This window comes from Triticum urartu, chromosome 1 (assembly GCF_003073215.2).
Source record: "Triticum urartu cultivar G1812 chromosome 1, Tu2.1, whole genome shotgun sequence".
NCBI lineage: Eukaryota > Viridiplantae > Streptophyta > Magnoliopsida > Poales > Poaceae > Triticum > Triticum urartu.
Window position 1 is genome coordinate 395,392,876 of NC_053022.1, and position 17,155 is coordinate 395,410,030.

General features: G+C 46.7%; 2 protein-coding genes and 1 long non-coding RNA gene across 3 annotated transcripts; 1 reads left to right on the forward strand and 2 right to left on the reverse strand.

Annotated features, from left to right (window-relative positions):
• Window positions 1-7,744: 7,744 nt before the first annotated feature.
• LOC125514436 lies at window positions 7,745-12,851 on the forward strand. Its single transcript, XM_048679769.1, has 8 exons — window positions 7,745-8,107; window positions 8,189-8,319; window positions 9,302-9,379; window positions 9,482-9,526; window positions 9,686-9,730; window positions 9,832-9,883; window positions 11,851-11,947; window positions 12,385-12,851. The coding sequence occupies exons 1-8, from the start codon at window positions 7,801-7,803 to the stop codon at window positions 12,548-12,550; spliced, it is 921 nt and encodes a 306-aa protein (XP_048535726.1). The 5' UTR covers window positions 7,745-7,800; the 3' UTR covers window positions 12,551-12,851.
• On the reverse strand, window positions 11,923-12,410 carry LOC125514442. Its single transcript, XR_007286450.1, has 2 exons — window positions 12,280-12,410; window positions 11,923-12,173 (listed from the first exon to the last, which is right to left on the reverse strand). It is a non-coding gene; the product is annotated as an uncharacterized LOC125514442 (long non-coding RNA).
• Window positions 12,585-15,999, reverse strand: LOC125514430 (probable protein phosphatase 2C 48). The gene is made up of 4 exons (XM_048679758.1): window positions 15,222-15,999; window positions 13,647-14,064; window positions 13,337-13,560; window positions 12,585-13,252 (listed from the first exon to the last, which is right to left on the reverse strand). The coding sequence occupies exons 1-4, from the start codon at window positions 15,516-15,518 to the stop codon at window positions 13,070-13,072; spliced, it is 1,122 nt and encodes a 373-aa protein (XP_048535715.1). The 5' UTR covers window positions 15,519-15,999; the 3' UTR covers window positions 12,585-13,069.
• Window positions 16,000-17,155: the final 1,156 nt, after the last annotated feature.

Genomic DNA, 17,155 nt, shown 5'->3' on the forward strand with positions numbered 1-17,155 from the left:
CCTTACGCAAAAGAGAGCGAGAAGAGAAGCAAATCACGGTCGAGAAGCTAATAAGCGATCAAGAAGTGATCCTGAAGCTACTTACGTTCAAGCATAACACGAGACCGTGTTCTCTTCCCGGACTCCGCCGAAAAGAGACCATCACGGCTACACACGCGGTTGATTCATTTTAATTAAGTTAAGTGTCAAGTTCTCTACAACTGGACATTAACAAATTCCCATCTGCCCATAACCATGGGCACGGCTTTCGACAGTTCAAAACCCTGCAGGGGTGTCCCAACTTAGCCCATCACAAGCTCTCATGGTCAACGAAGGATATTCCTTCTTCCAGGAAGACCCGATCAGACTCGGAATCCCGGTTACAAGACATTTCGACAATGGTAAAACAAGACCAGCAAAGCTGCCCGATGTGCCGACAAATCTTGATAGGAGTCGCACATATCTCGTTCTCAGGGCACACCGGATGAGCGCTCCGTACAACTAAAAACCAAACCTCGAGTTTCCCCGAGGTGGTGCTGCAAAGGACTCTAGCTCGGACCAACATTCAGAGGAGCACTGGCCCGGGAGGGGCTTAAAATAAAGATGACCCTTGAGTCTGCAGAACCCAAGGGAAGGTATATGGTAGTAGGTAGGCAAATGGTAAAGCCAAGGTTGGGCCTTGCTGTAAGAGTTTTATTCAAAGAGAACTGTCAAGGGGTTCCCATAACACCCAACCGCGTAAGGAATGCAAAATCAAGGAACATAACACCGGTATGACGGAAACTAGGGCGTCAAGAGTGGAAAAAAACACCAGGCATAAGGCCGAGCCTTCCACCCTTTACCAGGTATATCGATGCATTAAAGTAAACAAGATATAATAACGATATCCCAACAATCTCCATGTTCCAACATGGAACAAACTTCATCTCCACCTGCAACTAGCAACACTATAAGAGGGGCTGAGCAAAGCGGTAACATAGCCAAACAACGGTTTGCTAGGAAAAGGTGGGTTAGAGGCTTGACATGGCAATATGGGAGGCATGATATAGCAAGTGGTAGGTATCGCGGCATAGCAATAGAGCGAACAACTAGCAAGCAACGATAGAAGTGATTTCTAGGGTATGGTCATCTTGCCTACAAAGTTCTCCGAGTTGACGAAAGCTTGATCCTCGTAAGCGTACTCAATGGGTTCCTCGATCACGTACTCGTCTCCCAGCTCTACCCAAGGCAAGAACACAAGCAAAAGACCAATAATCAATCACGGTGCAATGCGCAAGCAACATGATGCAAAACATGGCATGATATGCGAGATGTGATATGCAATGCATATGCATGCTCCGGAAGGAAAAGATTGATCAAGGCATCAACTTGGCAAACCAAGGGTGCCGCTGGAAATATGAGATGATTTCGGTCGAAATCGATATAAAGATCACCGGAATCGGAGGCACGGTTTGCAAATGGCAAGCAAAACAAGAATGGCACAATTCTTTGATTTAACAGCACGATGCCATCTAGAATGCAATGATAAACTAAGCTACGGCACCCCAACATAGCAACAAAGCACATGGCAGTGATCTACTTAAGATGCTTGACAAAATATGAACACTGAGCTATGGCTAAATCACACAAGAGAAGGTTCAAACAAGCATGACAAAATGCAAAAGATATCAGCTTCACAGACTTAGCGCAAATATTAACATGCCAGGAATTAACATCAGGAAGCCATGTTTAGAGCAAGCAAACAACCAGCTACAGGAACAGATCATAGCAAACAAAGGCATGGCATGAATCTACTAAAAGCATAGAACAAAAGTCCCTTACTGATCATAAGCCAAAAAGGACAGAAGATATGATGGCACCCATGTAAACATAGCAAGTTTTATTAACAGATTCAGACTTAGCAGAAAACAGAGCATGGCATCAACAGAATTATGAAGGCATCTTTGCGAGCTCAAATCACTCATCACAAAGCCTTGCATGATAAAACAAGCATAGCAACAGCAAGAAGACATGTTCATGAAGCTAACCATGGCAAGAACAAGTTCATAGCATGCAAGGATCAACTACAACAACCATGGCAAAATTGATTAACATGTAAACAATCTGCCAGGAACATTTTATAGCAAAAATAGAGCAAGATTGAGACATGCTAGGGCACTCCATAATTTCAAACAGGGGCATGAATGGATAGGGCATAACCATATGTCCAAATCATCCTTACTAAAGATACTCAAACAAAGCATGGATCTCACTGTAGCATCATGGTTACATGGCATAAAAATATCAACAGAGCAAGGACTTAGCAAAATCCTAAGTCCCTGAAATCAGCAATATCACGAAGGCTACTTTGCATGCTTGTGCTAGTCACCACATTTCTCACAAAAATACATGGCAAGCACCCCTGTAAAGATGGCATGGCATACATCAAAACACATGTAGAGCTCATGTTCATATGCAGCACACAACAAATGTAGCAAAAATGACAAATCCTCATACTCTGATAAGAATCAGCACCTAACAATTTATAGCACTCTTGCATCAACGATTTGGGCATCAAGATGGACTCAAACAAGCATGTCACAATGGAATGAAATGAAGAACACATCATGATGAACATTTTGATATATTGCACGCACAAAACGGAGCAGCACACATCAAGTTATGGCATGATGAACAGAGGCATAAATCATCACAGGAAAAGACTTAGAGATGAAAATGAGGTCAACCTGCTCAGATCTAGGGTTCCGGGGCACGGTCTACGAGGTTCGCTGGAGAAGGAGTTCGCTGGAGTCCTAGCCGGAGTAGACGACGATGGGGTCGGAGAGAGACGGGGAGGACGGATCTGGGCGGCGCGGCGACGGAGCTCGCCGGAGACGCCACGGTCTTCGGGCGCGGTGGCGACGCGGTGCGGTGGCGTGGTTGCCGGGCGCGGCCACCAGTGAGGAAGTCCGGCGCGTTCGGGCGGCGCGGGGAGGAGGCGGTGGCCGGAGTGGCAGACCACGGTGGCACGGGTCTTGGGCGCGTGGGTGACGGCGGCTGGGCCCGCGGGGGCCGGCTGCGGGCTCGCAGGCCGCGCAGCGGCCGAGCAAGCGTGGTGCCACGTGGCGTGCTCTCACTGGAGCGGGGCGGCGGCTGGTTTCGTCCGGCGGCGTGTGGACATGTCCGCGGGCGAGAGGGAGGAGAAGACTAGGGTTTCGACCCGAATTTTTGGACGGGGAGGACATATTTATACCTAGAAGGAGGTGGGAGTGTCCAAATCAGGTGTAGTTTTCGACCACGCGATCGTGATCCGACGGCGGAGGACATGGGAGTGGTTTGGAAGGGTTGTTGGGACGTTTTGGAGGGGTGTTGGGCTGCAACATACACGAGGCCTTTACGGTTCCCCGGTTAACCGTTGGAGTATCAAACGGACTCCAAATGGCACGAAACTTGACAGGCGGTCTATCGGTGGTGTACCAAGGCCGCTTGGCAAATCTCGGTCCATTCCGAGAATATTTAACACCCGCTCACGAAAAGAGACAAAAGGGGGACGCCGGTGCACGTAGGAGTGTCGGAATGCAAAACGGACAACGGGGAAAAAGCTCAGATGCATGAGACGAACACGTACGCAAATGCGATGCACATGATGACATGATATGAAATGCATGACATGAAAAAAATGCAAAACAAAGACAAAACTCAACCACGAAGGAATCTCATAACTTAAGGCCTGAAATGGCAAGAGTCGGAGTACAAATATGGCAAGTTACATCCGGGGCGTTACAGTCCCATCAATCACCACGCGTCAACCGAGGCCGCAGGCTGTTAGGGCCCGCGGCGCTCCGCACTTGCCCCTTGGCTTCGCCTCGAAGCCAAGTCCGAGCGCGCCTTGGGCCCGGGGACTACTGTCGGCGTCCTGGGAACGGGGGTCCCCAGACTTGCCTACCTGCGGCCCATGGCGTGCCTCCGCCAGCGGCCCCGTACGGCTCATCTTCACCAGAAAACCCTCAAGACCCTCGCGAGGGGCCGAGCCTCGCGAGGTGAATGATGCAAGACCTCCTAGGGGGCGGCCTCACCAGGCTAGCTCGCGAGGGGCGGAGAGATCAAGGCAAGGGGCACCTTGCGAGGTTCCTGTGACACAAGCCATGACGACCGGGGCCAGGCGGGCGCCATCGCGCACAGTGTCCTCGTTTCCTCTTTGATGCTAAAGAGGCAAGCACATGCGAGGAGTCCCGAGGCATTAGGCAAAGGTTTCCATATCAGTGGAACGAGACCAAGACCAACAGGACGGCAGGACGGAGGTCACCGTGGAGCCCAAGACGGCGTCACCACTAGAGCCTTTGGCAGGCGAAGACCACCTTTAGTCAGGATAACTTGTACTAGTTGTCTCCCTTCAAATTTGGTCGTCGTGGCATCCCTTCCCGCCAGCATTTGGGAAGAGGACCAGGGCCTCTATAAATAGGGCTAGCCACCACAGTAGGAGGCCAGATTCAAAAACGGATCCGAGGCCATTTAGATCATCCTCATCCACACAAACTCACCGAGCACAAGAGCACCTCTCCTCAGGAGGCTGTTCATCCCTTGTACTTGTTCATCCTCAGCCTACGAGGCAATCCACCACACCACACTAGAGTAGGGTATTACACCACAACGGTGGCCCGAACCAGTATAAATCTTGTGTCCCTTTGTTCTGCGAGTTCGACGCGCTTAGCTCTGAGATCGCGGTGAGGGTGAGTGCAAGGGTGAGGAGAGATCTTCGTGCGCACCCCAGTGTTCGAACCTCAAGGGTTTTGCCGGAACCCGAAATCCGACAAAACTAGGTATGAAGATACCGACGATCGAATCTCGGGTAAGTAACATACCGATGGCAAAGGGAATAACGTATGTTGTCATTGCGATTTGGCCGATAAAGATCTTCGTAGAATATGTAGGAACCAATATGAGCATCCAGGTTCCGCTGTTGGTTATTGACCGAAGATGTGTCTCGATCATGTCTACATAGTTCTCGAACCCGTAGGGTCCGCACGCTTAACGTTCGATGACAATTTGTATTATGAGTTATGTGTTTTGGTGACCGAAGATTGTTCGGAGTCCCGGATGAGATCACGGACATGACGAGGAGTCTCGAAATGGTCGAAGGTAAAGATTGATATATTGGACGATAGTATTCGGACACCGGAATGGCTCCGAAATGTTTCAGGTATTTTTCGAAGTACCGGGAGGTTACTGGAACCACCCGGGGAAGTAATGGGCCTACATGGGCCATACGGGAGAGAGAGGGGAGCCACAAGGGGTGGCGCGCGCCCCCCATGGGCTGTCCGAATTGGACAAGGGGAAGGGGCGCGGTCCCCCTTTCCTTCCCCCTCTTCCTCTCCTTCCCCCCTTTCCCCTACGAAAGAAGGAAGGGGGGCGACTTGGACTAGGAGTCCTAGTCGGTTTCCCCCCATGGCGCACCCCCTATGGTCGGCCTTCTCCCTCTCCTCCTTTATATACGGGGGCAGGGGGCACCCCAAAGCACATCAATTGTTCTTAGCCGTGTGTGGTGCCCTCCTCCATAGTTTACTCCTCCGGTCATATTGTCGTAGTGCTTAGGCGAAGCCCTGCACGAATCACTTCACCATCACCGTCACCACGCCGTCGTGTTGACGAAACTCTCCCTCGACACTTTGCTGGATCAAGAGTTCGAGGGACGTCATCGAGCTAAACGTGTTCCGAACTTGGAGGTGCCGTACGTTCGATACTTGATCGGTTGGATCGCGAAGACGTTTGACTACATCAACCGCGATAACCTAACGCTTCCGCTTTCGGTCTACGAGGGTACGTGGACACACTCTCCCCCTCTCGTTGCTATGCACCTCCTAGATAGATTTTGCGTGTCCGTAGAATTTTTTTTGAAATTGCATGCTACATTCCCTAACAGAGCGTGCTCTAGATACGGCGGCCCCAAAGGAGGAAGATTGTAGAGAGGGGACTAGAGAGTGGTGCGGGTTGATCAAGAACTCCCTAGTGGTGTGATTGTTGTGGGGATAAGGGCAAGGAGGCCTAGGTTATCCGTAGGATGAGTCGCGGCGCGAGTTCGTCGACTGAGCACACATGCGGTGAGTGGAGAGAGAGGGGGGAGGGGAGAAATCATGGATGCGTGGGGAGCTAGCGGCTGCAGCGAGCCATGGTCGCAAAATCAATTTTGCCGGAGTTGAGAGAGTGGTTGCGGTAGAGAGAGTTTCCCCTTTTGTAATTTTTCATTTTTTTGTTTTCTAGTTAGGTCCCACATGTAAGTCAAATAACGAGAGATGATCAGAGAGAGTTTTTTTCGCATGGATGAGGAGGCCCATTTGTAAGTGACATATGGAGACATGGGCAAAATTGTTCAGGAAACGTTCCGTAAAATGGCCAAATGCCTTTGCGTAGACGAAAACGACACGGAAGAGTATTCCTATAGAAGCACCAGCAGGCGGAAGAAGGACACATTTTAACACAATGAAAAATTAGGAGCAAATATCAATATTGGGTTCGAGTTAGGAAGAAAAATGTAAGGGGCTGTTTGGATTGTGACTATCTTTGCCCTATACTGCCACATTATTTTTGCTACACTTGCTTTACTTGAGTTGTTCAAATTATTAGCCTCACTCCGGCTTATCTAAGGGAAATCTTGCCACACCTTTTGTGTTTATGATATGTGGGGTTCACTGCTCATTAAAATATTCTCACCTTAGGTGTGGCTAGAACCAAACATCCACCTAATTTGGTCAAACTTGCCTAAGGTGAGGTGTGGTAAGGTGTGGCAAGGTGTGTCTAGGAACCAAACAGCCCACAAATGTCCCTAGAAGTAAAGTTGATCAAAGGAAGTGAGAGATCAAGCATCATTAATTTCATTGATAGAAAATGTGTGGATACATGATTAAAACATGATTGTTCAGATTAAACACCTCTTTACCAAGGGCATGTGCAATAGTGTTATTTTAATAATGGCATGCAAGATAAATACTACTCTCCCATCCCATAATATAAGACGTTTTTAAAAGTTAAGCATCTTATATTACGATACGAAGGGAGTAACATAGAGGAAAGAGAAACCTTTTAATGAAGAGATAATATCTTAGTAACAAATCTTTCATCGTGTTTATAGGAATATCTAGTTACTAGAGATAATATTAAGAGATAACCCATCGTGTGTTAATTTTTTTTGTCATCTCTTGATTACGTGATAGGATTAAAATAAGTCACTCTTATCAACCACAATACATGCTCTAGTGACTATTTTAAAGTTGTAACAATAGTCATGTGCTAATTTTTTCTGTTTTTTAAAAATATATTCCTCACATCACGAACATGTGTTACACGTATGGATGGCTTAATTTACTCGTCAACAACACGATTGATTGTTGGTGTTGGAAAACCAGAAGAGACTTGTGTGAGATTCACATCAGGTGAGATCGTGAAATCAACCCTAAAAAAAATTTAGACATATCAAAAAATTCTGAAACTATTTGACAATATCCACGCGGGGTCTGTCTCCAGCTCTAAAAAATCAGCTCAAAACTCGATGTACATATGGAGATCTAGAAAAGACAAATTTGAATATGAATAGTGGCAGCTTTAGTGAATAGTACTTTGACACTGTTCATGTTCAAATTTCTTTTTTGTTTTTGTTTTTATTAATGTAGGTCGAATTATGACTGAAACTTTTTGAGTGTTTCTATAATTTTTTAACAATGTTTTAACATGTACTCGTAAATTTGATCTCATTGATCTCACCTAATGTGAGATCGATCTCCCTAGAAAACCAACAAGCTGCCGTGGTGACTGTAAGCGAAGCACACGACTGCCTGTCCTTCCCCAATAATGCGCGGCATCGCCTCCGCCGGAACGCTCCGCCCCGGGCCATCCGCAGCTGTCCGATCAAAATCCAACGCGGCAGGCCGCCCCACCCTCCACCGACGACCCCTCCTCCACCTCCGGCGATCGCCGGAACCCTCTCTGCCGTCCATCCGCCGCAGCCGCCGCCTCATGCCTCCTCTTACCGCGGCCGCCCGGGCCACCAGCAGCGTCGGCGACGCCTTCAGCGAGCTGGCCTCTGCCGCCGACTTCGCCGGCATCGCCTCTCCCGACGGCCGCATCTCCGTCATCGGCTTCGGCTCCCTTCTCTCCGGTGAGTGCCACGGCTCTTCCCCGTCAGTAACAAACTCCGAGTCCAAACCACTGGCTTAAGTTTCGAGGCCCCTGACGCCAGAGCGGAGCGCGAGGAGCACGTTCCCGGAGCTGAAGGGGTTCCGTGTGGCGGCGCTGCGCGGGTTCCGGCGCGTCTTCGCCCACGCCGCCCCCATCTTCTTCGAGCGCGGCATCGCCATTGAGGCCACTAAGGCAAGCAGACTGTATGCTTATCTTTATGATGCTCTTGTCAGTACTTGTGCTTCATCTTTGTGTACGCATAGTTCGTCCGATTGCATTTCACATTTCTGTTTGTGGCGTAGTAGTGTCTGATTACTCTACAAGGTGTGTAGTATTTCCAATTTTCCATAGGGACATGGATGGATTGCTCGGAGCTGTCATATGCAATTCTGCCTGAATGTTGTGATGTTTGGAATTCCTGGATGACCAAATAGTGAGGGTGATAGGGAATTGAGCTTCTCTATGGTTTTGATTTTTCACCTCTTCCATAGTTGCGCTTGACTGTCGATTTTTGCTATGTTGAAAGATACAGAGGGAAAAAAGAGAAGTTTTCATTGTGCAGTTAGGGCATCTGTCCAATCAAATAACCACCACTGATATGAGCTAGATGCAATTTTGGAGATGACCGTATCACTTTTCTTTTTACAAAATTCTGAAAAAGATATTTTATTGCTTATCTTTAATATTGACCAACGCATGAAACTCGTCTTATGTATAATTGCTTGCCTTTTATATTGACTAACATGTGATTTTTTTTTCTATTGCTTAATGTTTCTCTTTGTTATTCGTGGGATCATTTGACCATGTGAACGCAAGCTTCTTTTGATCCATTTGTGGAGTCCAAAAGGATGAAACCATGTCGCACTGAACAAAACTGAGGCATGGAAATATGTTTACGAATGTATAAGATAATTATTGTAGTACTCTATTGCAAGCAGAAGAGGATTTTTGTTACTGCTTAAGCAGATTTTCTGAAGCATGGATACTCGTCTTCGTTGTCTATGGTAATAGAAGAAAGGAAAGTGTGGTGTTTTATTGATAGATCGAAATTATTGATTTTAGATTTGTATGTTTGAGGATGTAGAGTTTAGTGTGCTTCTGCCAGGAACTTGCATTTTTATTTGGGTTTCCATAAAGTTTTGATTTTCATTGAAGTATTGGGATTGACTTGTAGGAGTTCTCAAGCTTAAGCGTGGAGCATTGTGAGGGAGAAATGATAGTTGTCACTGTGTTTGAAATCAAGGAGGAGGAGGTACTGTGCTGCACTTTATGATAGTGTGCAACTTTTTGTTCATGTGCAATCCAGTGAAGTTTTTTTAGGTTTTAGTGAAGTACTGAATTGGGATATTCGCAGGTGCCAGCATTCATCGAGAGGGAGCTCGAGTTCAGATTTCTTGCGGTGGGTGAGCAGTTAATTCACTGCATGCTAACCAATTTTGTTAGGTTTTCAGTTTCTTCATCTCAAGCCTGGCTTTTGGTGGAGTTTAGATTGTCCAGTGTCCAGTCCTGGCTTTTAATTTAGGCTAACTCTTTTGTTTATGTATATATGTGTTGTCAGGTGGCCCCTGAAGGACTGGATGGAGCGCCTTTTCCAAATCCAGCTGTAAGGGCCTGTATTTTGGGACTGAATTTCTAGCTTAGTTTTTTGTTTGATCTTTCCTGCAATGCAGTTATTATTCATCTTGATGGAATTTATTGGTTCAGGTTGTCTGTGCACGCTATAGCGATGAAGAGTATTTCCAAGTGAGATGCAAAGGTTGAATCTATATGACACTCAAATTTCTTTCAGTTCTGCATTTCATTTCAATGACTTTGCTACTGACTTTGTAATGGGTTTGTCTGTTTGACTATTGATAAGATATGGTAGGATTTTTTCCCATTACGATCTGAAAAAGGGATTGGGTTCCACTATCAAAAGATAATGAAATGAAAATAAAACAAAAGCACCCATTGCAAATTTGTGTCCAAACTGAAATAAAAGGGCCTAACGACAGAATTCGCAGGCCGCTGCCGCATCTAAGCTAACAGCAGCAAGAACTGCTAAGAAAACGACGGTGTATATTACAGAGATTGAAAGCCAACTACCCTAGCACACAACTTGATTGTCAGGGGTGCCAGATCATCAGGAGAAAGGCAGATCATCCGTATCCACTGAAACCTCAGCCTTTTCTTTTAGTCTTCCTCCATAGCTATGTTCCCATTTCCATCGTCCTCTTCAGCTTCCTCATGTCCATCATCTTCCAGGCGCAGATTTTGCCTTCTTCCTTCACCATGTCCATCATCATGGGCCGTCAGTGCCTCACATTGCAGTGCATTCGCTCCTTCCTCCAGCATCACACGAACTTCATCAGATTATAGGCCTGCCCAGTAATGCATAAACGAGCATGCACAGCACTCAAATTCAGCAGGCTATCAGACCAGTTTAAATTCAAAACAAACTCTGGTGGAAGTTTCCACATCACCCAGCAAAGAGCCGCCAAGCCCACAATTTGTAAGTTTTGACTTCTACTAGGCAAGAAAGTAGGAATCCACCAGAAATACTGGCAGAAACAACCAGGTCTATCTACAGGTCCTACACATTTGGCTACCATGCTCCAGACATACTTAGGTCCCGCTTGGCATCGGTGTAAATATTATACAGCTGTATTAGTTTACATGCGTATATTACTGGGCCACAGGTGTTTTCCAGCCGGAAAAAAAACGACGAGTCGAGGCCTGTATCATAAACCGACTGAATAAGAGCATGATAGGGGATACAGGTGTAAATATTACAGGCCCAATCCGATGAACCAAGCGAACCCACCTGACTTTTTCTTACCCGGCAATGTTTTACGGGGGATTTAGAAAGGAAACGATATCCAAGCAGGCCCTTAGCTGCAGAGCTTGGTAGGATATACTCCCTCTGTCTCAAAATGTAATGTCAAAAAACGTCTTACATTTTGAGACAGATGTAATATTTCTTTTTCCATTATTTGGTAGAAACTAGAAAGACTATTTTCTTGGTGACCTGGCATCCCTTTTTATATTCATCTGATACATTGGAGTGATGATCTAGACTTCTCTTTTACGTTTTTGTGTCCAGCATCCTGTTTTCCTCTTTGAACTGCCAAAACTTCTTATACTTTAGGAACAGAGGGAGTATTTAATAATATTTGATAACAATTTCTGAGAAGAATTGTTGCATGTTTGTGTTAATTTATAACAAGATATGACTTTTAACTATGTTATTCTTTGAGGTCTTTTAGCATATTTATCTGCCTCTGTTATCGCAATTGTTTACTATTGACCAGCTAGGGTAAAATTACATAAATCGCCAGGGTGATACCTGAATAAAAATACAACGAGATATCAACAATTGGTTACTAGGATAGTAATAGTTTGCTCATGTATAATATAAAGTTATTTTAAAACTGGGTCACACATATACTTTGAATCGCAGGATCAAGTTCCACTGAAAAGAAATCAGGATTTTAAGGAATCATAGGATGACAAAAGCATCAGAGTAGAATTAACACAGACAAGTTTGTTCAAATAGTGAAACTTTATGACGATGAGCAAAGCTTTAAGCATGGTAGTATTTCTTTTACCCTTTTATGGCAAAGTGATGCCTTATGCAGGTACAAAGCTATTTACTTTTGGATAATTGCACAAGACAGCCCAAAATTGTAATCTCATTCCTAATTCCATGTAACACACTGAAACGTTGACCAATTCTTTCTGCAGGAAGCAAAGAGATATATAATCAGCACTATGGACGGTACAACATTGATAAAATATGGAGGGATGATATCTTACCCTGTCGTCTATATCTCAGGCACTGGTAAGTATGTTTACTCTTCAGGCATCTTATGCTTACTATCCACTTAGTTGCTTCTTTTTTTTAATTATCCTGTTCTTCAATAAACCCGTTATAAGCATCAGCAAAGGCATCTTCTGCATATTAAAATCACTGTACACCTTTGAACTCCACCGAGACACCTATTATTATATGATATATTTGTTCTCCTGGTACATCTCATCAGTGACATCTCAAAGCAAGGGGCATTCTGCAAGCAAGATGATATCATTGCTTTGTGACATCTGAAAGCAAGATGCATCATGAAGCAAAAATAACTAAATAAGTCATTGCTCTGAACATTCTAGTTCTTGTACCAACGCATTTTCTATCGAACTGTCTCTATCATCAAGGGGGGTGTAGATAAAGTCCGATCCTTCTGATATTGCGACCACCTCACACGGGTTTTGATTGCCTTGCAGTGTTCTTGCTGCCAAGAATCTGGGAGAACCAGCATATAGCAATTTCCTGGACCACACCTATCTGGGTGACCGGAGAACCACAATAAGGGAATACTTGGCCACGACCGGAGCTGGCATCATGGAAGAGGAGCCACCGGAGACGCTAAGAAGTCGCTACGGCGGCTAACTCGACGATGACTTTCACGGCCACAGCCACCACAGATTGAAATTCTCACTTGTGTGACTGCTTCCTACCGAATCGGCAGTCGATATGAACAGGGATGCACCAAATAATGCATGATGCTTCAGTGCAGAATATCTAAGATTGAGATTGTTTTGGGCGCAAATTATCGGCGCCAAAGGCGGTGATGTATGACCCTGTTGTGATTGATGTACACAGATAACAAGGCAATGATTGTGACGATTTCCCGTCATAACAGAGACGGAGGCATACACCAAAAATGAGGACAAAAATGCATTTGCCCCCTTGCCGTTGGCTGCTGTTGATTCTCGTGCATTTTGGGGGAGATTTTCCGGTCATCGACCGGCAGCAGTTCGCCCACCGTCCCGACTGCCGCACGTTGTGATTTGCTGTGATCTTCCATTTTGGTCTCTGACCGCGACGTCTGCACTCACTCTACCAAGAAAAGGACGGGCGTTTTCTCTTGCTTGGTCTTCACGGCAATGCAGGGACGAAGCCGTCCGTCTACGATGGCGGCGAGTGGTGGAAGAAGAGGCAGATCGCCGAGCAGTCGTCGACGGCGTAGCCCCGCCGCTTGCGCCTCCAGGCACGGACGGCCCACTGGACCAGGCGCTTCGCCGCCTTCTCCCTCTCGGGCGTGGCCGCCACGATCTGCACCGCCTCTTCGTTGGAGACCACGTCCCAAACCTGCCGCCATTTTTCGACGACCATCAGACGATGCAATAGGATTGTGCCAACAGCCAAGGCATAAAAAGGTGGTTGGCTGCTTACCCCATCGGTGGCCAGGATGACGAACTGGTCCCGGGCGGTGATCCTCCTCTGCGTCACCTCCGGCGCCGAGATGACGCCGTAGTCCTTGACGCAGTAGTCGCCAAACGCGCGCGACATGGCCAGCCCCGGCGCCTCCCTGTCGGGCAGCCACACCCGGTGCACGCCGGGCTCGTCCTCGTCGCAGTACACGCGACCCTTGCACTGCACGATGCGCGCCTTCTCCTCTGCAATTCAGTTTTCACCGTGGGTGAGTAATGGCCGTCCCAAGAATGCTGAACGTGCAGCGGCGCGTCTGTCGCAGCGTACTTACGAGGCAGGTTGGGTTTGAAGTCGACGGTGAGCTGGACGGCGGCGATGCTGCCGTCGTCCGACGTGGTCCCCAGGACGGCTCGTGAGTCGCCGACGTTCGCGATCACCATCGTGTCACCCTTCTTGATGATGGACAGAGCAGTGGAGCCACTGTTGACCGCATCGAGGCGGCGGCTGCGTCGGAGCTCTTCGTCGACGGCAGCGGCGGCCGCCAGGTAGGACTGCTTCCAGAGGTCGAACTGGGAGTCGCAGAGCTTCTTCTCGCCGTTGATGAGTGACGCCAGCGTAACGGCCTCCTGCCAGCGGCGCAACAGCGACGGCGGCAGCGAGTCCCGGACGGCCTTGGAGACGTAGTGTCCCCACTGGCCGTGGCCGTCGAAGATGCCGCAGAAGATGGTGTCCTCCTGGCATCCGAACCCCTGAAGAGAAGGAGAAAACCACAGAACAAGTTTACTTTTAGCTTGGTGTCCATTTCGGTTTGGCTATTTTGAACTTGAAATATGCATGAAAATACTAGGAATTAAAGATATTTTTTCGAGATTGAACTAGGAATTAGAGATGTACGGCTTGAGAAGTTGAGATTTTTTGTTTCTCATGCAACCTGTCTTTGGTAGTGCACCGTTTTCTGCCATCGCAGTCATAACCTCTTGGATAACGACCCAAGCTACACATTAGATTCAGAAACCAAGAAACCTAACACCTTTTTCTCTCCAACGAACCGAGACACGTATTATGCCTTTTTGGCATGGAGATACAGTTAGTAGTACTAGTATAGTAAAAGAGAAACGCCTAGAGGCCAAAAGCAAGCGCCATATCCAAGGACCTCGTGAACAACATGCTACAAAACCTATGTCTAGATAAGCCACGTAGCACTACATCAGTGAAAAAAACTGCTTAACTAAGGGCCAACATCAGTAATTTAGTAAAGAGACTACCTCATTGCTCGGTTGGGCACTTTGCTCCGATAGATTGTTATTATAGTCTCGTTTACTGAATCAGTTTTGGTCCATTTTTCTACTAAGAAACATATCTTTATTTCTGTCTATAAATTTCTCTTGTGGATAACCAATATAATTCAACGCAATATTTTTTGGCACAACGACATACTGAGTCTAGGATGTATTGTAGACTTGTCGCAGCAACAACAGAACTGTACTGAAGAGTGCAAAACGAACTAAACCACCTCACAAAGATAAAGAAAAATCAGAAAATTGATTAGGCAAACGAAGGGGGAGAGAGCTGAAGCCCATATCTCAGGCAGACTGAGACAGGTACATGAAGCTGTTTGATTTATTCAGTGGTCAGAAACTATTCTAGACTTCTTCTTCAACAGGTTACAGCAATGAGGGGACAAAGCCAACGAACCATGGCACAGCATCTTCTTCTTCTTCATAACTAAGTTCCTTATGAGAATCTCCAAGTCAGTGAGAATATTGAGTTGTCTCGTCGCTAATTCGCTACTACTATTATAAAGTCACCAATGATTGCGACGAGACGTGGAACAGAGCATCAACATGCAGCGAGCGGATTATGAAACACAGAGCAAAGCAGGCGATGGATGGAAGATGGAACTCACCTCCCAGACAACGGAGCAGTCCTGGTTGGTGCCCTTCTCGCCGCGGCGAGACCACACGGCGGCCAAGGTCCCGGAGCCCTCGCCCCGCAGCGTCCCCGACGTCCGCAGCACCGTCCCCTGCTCCTCCTCCTTCCTCTCCTTTCCCAGAGCCATGGATCGGGCCAGCCCCTGCAGCAGCGACGACAGCTGCCGCATTCTCGCTACCCCAAAGAAACAACCCGAAAGAGTTTCTTCTCCCCCTCCTCTCTTAGTTTCTGCGCGACCGACGACGCCGGTGGTGTGCACGGGCAGGGACATAGCACTCTCCGTCTCCGGCCATGGCGATGGATATGGAGTTATGGACAGGGAGTACACACGCACGGTTTCTTTAGCTTGGGAGATGCCCTGATCGTTTCTCCTGGATCTTTCTTGGATGAGGGCGATTGACTTTGGATTGAAGAAACGAGCTTGGACTGGAGCTATGGATAGGATCAGTCGATCGATCTGGTTAACTTGGCCAAGGAAGAAAGTGGGGAAGCAAGCAAGGATTGGACTGGCGCCAAGGAAGAGGCGTGAGTCGAGCTGTGGTGTGAAGTGAAAGCTGGGGAGGGAGGGAGCTTTTTAAAGGACAGGAGAGCTGGGGAGGGAAGATCGAAGAGGTGGGATGAAGAGCCCGGGAGTGCAGTAGAAGCTACAGATAGCATGCAGACCGAGGCCGAGGCAGCAGCGCGGGGCCGTCCGCTTGCACAGCAACACGAAGATGCCTTCTTTGCCCATGGAACAAGGAAAGGAGATGGGACGACGGGACGGGGTATATTTCCTCGGAGACTGACCCGGCGTATTCCATTCCGTCAACAACTTTTAGGTCTTCGAATCGAAAATATAACATTTTGAAGTTGCGTTTTGTCCCCGTTCCGTTCTGAAATGTGCGACGAGGCAGGGGCATGATCGTCAGCCGCGTGCACGAGGTCGATACAATGGATAGGTTTGTTTATTTCAGCACTAAAGAAATATAAGAGCGTTTATATCATTATTATAATAATCTAAATGCTTTTATATTTCTTTACAGAGGAAACAGATGATACCACCTCACACGTTGTTGCCAAAATATGCTGTGATATATTTTTATGAGGTTCAATTATATCGAACATGAATATTTTGAGTAATAATGTGATAGTTAAAACTGAAAATACATACGATTTACTGAGTTTCATTAGTTTGTAGTTGCAAAATATTAATTAAATATAAGTAGCACAATAGAGTGGAAATTAGCATGCTTATTTGCATGTTGAGGTGGACTTTCTCCATGCACTTTGTATTTGCGACGGCGGGAGTACATGAATGTGGTTTGCGTAGGCCTAAAAATAGTGCTAATGGATGTTGGCGTGGCGTAGTTGAAGAGGTGGGAGACAACGTAATGAGAGAATTAGAGATAGTTGAGATCAACTATTTAAATACACTAGATGATTGCCTCGCGAGTTAATGTGGGAATTTGATAATTCAATGAGATGTGGTCGTTGCATGTTTTGGTGTATCTTTTTCCGTGTATGATTGTAGCTGCAGAAATAAGTTCATAGGATCAGCTATATTAGGTATGTACGATGGGTCTTGCTAACACCGGCCCGGTTTGCTATTTGGCACGAAAAGAAACATGAACATTTTTCTCTCAAGAAAAACCCAGGTAATGAAGTGTGTATTATTTGCTCCCCAAGCGGTACTCGTCCAAACCTTCACTGTCTATAATTTTGTTTATGTTCATCTTGTAGCGTACATGATGCAAAGACCAAAACCTATACAAAAATCTGACTCAGTAATCCCTGTGAATAAAAATTAGCAGCCCTCTCGTGGTGGTGAAACCTGTACGACAGCCCCACACTGTACATCCCAGTTAGGGTATGTACAATGGTTCTATCTTAAGAGTGCCACATAGGATAAATGATGAGGTGGAGAAGATA